General features: G+C 55.5%; 1 protein-coding gene across 1 annotated transcript in view; it reads right to left on the reverse strand.

The window, feature by feature from the left end:
- Positions 1-377: 377 nt before the first annotated feature.
- Positions 378-4,103, reverse strand: part of ADAMTS14 (ADAM metallopeptidase with thrombospondin type 1 motif, 14) — a gene marked incomplete at both ends in the record, with an annotated part of 25,278 nt that continues 21,552 nt past the window's right edge. The window contains 9 exons of the mRNA XM_009875239.1: positions 378-476; positions 658-784; positions 1,516-1,714; positions 1,815-1,947; positions 2,522-2,690; positions 3,189-3,352; positions 3,511-3,590; positions 3,712-3,839; positions 4,017-4,103. The exon at positions 4,017-4,103 is cut by the window's right edge and continues 9 nt beyond it. Of these exons, the coding sequence (XP_009873541.1) occupies positions 378-476; positions 658-784; positions 1,516-1,714; positions 1,815-1,947; positions 2,522-2,690; positions 3,189-3,352; positions 3,511-3,590; positions 3,712-3,839; positions 4,017-4,103 (1,186 nt within the window). The remainder of the gene's footprint in view (positions 477-657; positions 785-1,515; positions 1,715-1,814; positions 1,948-2,521; positions 2,691-3,188; positions 3,353-3,510; positions 3,591-3,711; positions 3,840-4,016) is intronic.

The following is a 4,103-nucleotide window of genomic DNA, read 5'->3' on the forward strand; positions in this document are numbered from 1 at the left end:
AACAGAGCCAAAGCGCTCAGGAAAATAAAAAAAAAAAACCCAGAATGGAGAAAGGGACACTGCAAAGCGGCATTTTAAATCCGATCGTGCGCATCTCACCCCAGCTATGAAGTACTTTAATTAGCCCCTTGAAAAGCCAGAAACCACCTCCCTTGCCTGGGTAAGCACAGGAGGCTGAAAAAAGCTCAAGGTCAAAAAGGAAAAGGGCGTAATATCCAGGAAGCGAAGGAAACCCTACACGGTGCCCGTCTGAAAGCAGCAGGAACCGCGAGATCCCGGACTCCGTGAGATGGCAACAGAGCAGCAGGTTTGGCAAGCAGAGGCATCAGGGGTGCAGTGATGCAGAGCAAAACTTTTACCCGAGTGGGAACACTTACTGGAGGAGATCTTGCTAACGGGGTTTTGGGCCCCCTCCTGGGGGATCCGCTGCCCTTTGGGGGTGCCATGGTCACCGGTGTTGACGCCAGAGAGCTTCCCTGCAGAGAGAGCATCACCACGATGCCTGGGGGCTCTTGGAATACTTCAGGAGGGTGGTTGGGGAGGAGATTTTCTGGGATTCTGTTTTAAGGTCCCTCCTTCAGGAGAGGTCCCTTGGGGAGCGCCCAGTTGGCTCAGCACCTAAAAAACCCTTCCAAGAGGAACCTACTCCAGACTTACCTGGGCAGGGGGCCAGGTTGCAGCCTTGGACAGCCTCAGGCTTGTCCCCGTCGCAGCGCCCGCCGCTCTCACCGCCTTTGCAAACCACCTGCCGCTGCTGGACGCCTTCCCCGCAGGTCGCTGAGCACTGCGCCCAGACAGATGGATGGACAGACAGTCAGGAAGGGGGTGGGGGGAGCCTGCATGCCCCAGTTGCTGCGCTCCTCGGGTAGATCCTGCTTTCTAACAAGGGCTTTCCTTCCTCACCTCCAGCAACCCCTCTTATGCTCTCACTGGGGTGCTACCCTCTGTTCAATTTTGAATTCCCCCACAAACCTCAGTGAAAACTTCGCTGCCTCCTGTACCCTTATGGACTTATAGAATGGTTTGGGATGGAAGGGACCTTTAGAGGTCATCTAGTCCAACCCCCCTGCAGGAACACCTTTAACTAGACCAGCTCTCTCAGAGTCCTGTCCACCCTGACCTTGGATGCTTCCAGGGATGGGGCTTCTACCACCTCTCCGAGCAACTGGGTTCAGCGTTTCACCACCTTCATTGCCAAAAATGTCTTCCTTGTATCGTCTAAAACTACCCTCTTCCAGTTTAAAACTTGTTGCAATGGACTTCCAGATTGTCCCCATCCTTCTTGATATGGTCTCCCTGGAGCCTTCTCTTCTCCGGGCTGAACAACCCCAACTCTCCCAGCCTGTCCTCACAGGGGAGCTGCTCCAACCCTTGGATCATCTCCATGGCCTCCTCAGGACCCACTCCAGCAGGTCCACATCCAAGACCTTCTCTCCACCCCTACTCAGACCAGTCTCCTCTATAAGAACCCAACCTTCACACCCAACCCTTCCACCCCTTTTTGCCCCGGCTCACCTCCGACCAGGCGCCCATCCTCCACTGCGCCGGGCAGGGCAGGCGGCTGCAGGGCCGTCTCGTCTCAGGACGCTGCCCGGAGCAGTATTTGGTGTGCAAGGTCCGGTTGGTGCGGCGCTGCATGCACGGCACCGCCCGCACCTGCACCCCGAGTTTGCCGCAGGACCTGCTGCAGGCACCCCACTCTTCGGCCACCCAGCTGATGGGGAAAAGAACACAGTAAAGGCGTTTACCAGGGTGGAGGTGGGAAAAAAAATGGATGTGTAGAGGGAGTGTGGAGCCTCTCTGAGAGGACCTACCCGGGCTGGGAGCACTCCTGGAGGTTACAACGCCGCCGGATCGGCTTTGGCTTCTTGCCGTTGTCACAGAAGTTTCTGTGCACCATGCGGCTGTCGCTTTTCCGACGGCAACCATACTTGGTGTACTGGATGCCTGGGGTATGTGGAGAGGGGGAAAAGCATGAGTGGTGAGGCCGTGGGTGCAGGCGTCCCTCTACTGCATCGACACTGGGACACATGCCCTCGGAAGTTGCCACTGAGAGAGAAGCCCAGCAGTGCTTCATCCACACAAGCTCTAGGAGCAGTCGTCACTACTCCCTTGCCTCAAATCCAGTTAAAAACAGCCAAGGAATTACAAACTCGTAGCAGATACACGGACAGACAGACACAGGTATGCACATGCAACCGCATAAGCCTGTCTCCCTAAGAAATTTGGCTAAAATGCTCACCTAAATTGCTCTGCAATATCGGTTTTTAACACTCAAATGCCCCTGTGGTAGGTACCCCAAATGACTAAGGTGCAAAGAACATGGGTATGGGCATAAAGAAGAAAGCTGGGACCTCCAAGCAGTACCAGGTCTAAGCCTAAAGCCTCGTGATGTGTGATCTTGGGGAGAAACACTTCAAAAACCTGCGTGTCTCCAAGCCAGAGATGCACCAAAAGGGCTCATGCACTGCCTAATGTGCCCAGGTGTTCTCTCAAGTGACTGCTAGGAAGGGGAAGCTACCTCCTCCACACGCCTTGGAGCACTGAGACCAGCTCTTGAGGGCCCACTCATAGGAATTCATCTCCTCAAGCAGGACGTTGTTGTTTCCAATCATGGGCAGCAGGTCTTCGTGGATGATGTACCTGTACATGAGGCTGCTCCTGGCCTCCTCCTCCTCCTGAGGGATGACCTGCAGACAGAAAGAAGACAATCAGAGAGTGGGAAGACGAGGAAGGAGCAGTGCCGTGGGAGAGGGAAGGGAAGACGAAGTCACGAAAGAAAAAAAAGCGAGCAGTGACCACATGGTGCAGGACACACAGGAGTAGGAGAAACAAACCCCATTACTACCTCCAGCATGACTAGGTGGGCTCTGAACACAGTGTCTACCCTTCGGGAAGGTACCTCTCCAGTTGTGGAGAAAAACGCTGCTCAAACATCCTAACTCCAGCCCCAGGTTGTGTGGCCCCGGCCTCTCCTCTGACCTGCAGGACCACAGTCTGTGCCTAAAGTGAACAACAACCATGGGGACGGACAGGAGTGGAGACCTACCCTTCCCTAGATGCCCATGTAACTCAACCCCTAACTCCTCTCCATCGACCAAAGCCCTTCCATCACATCCCATCTCAGACCACCTTCTCAGGGTGACGGTCGTCCTCAGCACCCTAGAAGATCCTTCGGCCAGGCTTACCAAAACACTGATGGCTTCGTGCAAAGGACCACTGGTTTTCAGGCTCTTCTTGCCGTGTTCAACGGCATATTCCCACTCCAAGCCCATCTCGATGAACACTTGGCTTTTGGCTTCTTTGCCCTCAGCATTAAGGATGAAGTTACCTGTGGCTTGGTTCTTAACAGCTGAAGGAGAAAGGAGGTATTTCAATGTCATTTCCTCTGCTCACTGCCTCTGAAGGACTGGAATGACCTAAATAAGACCCTTCGGGTGGGAACTCTCAGAACAGGGCCAAGAAAGAGGTAGCAGGGTGAAGGGAGAAGCGAATCACAGCGTAACTCACCGATGCTGTGGGATGCTGGCTCCATCTCTTCTATCTGAAGGTGCCTTGCCCCAGCCGGAATCTCAAACATCTTCAAAACACTCGCTGAAGGAAGAGGAGGAGGAAGGACAGAAGGAAGAGAAAGAGCAGGTTTGCTCCAACCGGAGACGCACCCGCATGCGAATCCAGCCAACCCTGACCGAATTCCGCTCCTGAACCCACCCGGGCCCGCTCACCCGGCTGCTTGGGGGTCCCCTCTTCCCGCCCGGGCGGGACGGTTGCCCCCCGCCGCAGACCCCGCACTTGTCGTCCTGCTTCAGGGAGCCGACCTCCTTGTCGCAGCCGACGTGCTGTCACCCCACCGGGGAAGAGAAGACGGAGCCCCCTGCGTTATGCCCCTGCCCGCACATCCTGTCACCCTGCCACCCCCATAACCCTCGTCAGTCCCCGGGCTACAAAAACATAAGACAAGATCAAGGGGATGCAGGAGCAAGGGACAGAAGAGATGGCAGCTGCTGGCTCCTCACCACACACTCGCCCCGGACGCATACGCTGTAGGGGTCTCGGTAGCTGCAGCGGGTGCCATCATGAACAACCTGGTTCATGAACACCAC

Source organism: Apaloderma vittatum, unplaced genomic scaffold, assembly GCF_000703405.1.
Source record: "Apaloderma vittatum isolate BGI_N311 unplaced genomic scaffold, ASM70340v1 scaffold23068, whole genome shotgun sequence".
Classification (NCBI taxonomy): domain Eukaryota; kingdom Metazoa; phylum Chordata; class Aves; order Trogoniformes; family Trogonidae; genus Apaloderma; species Apaloderma vittatum.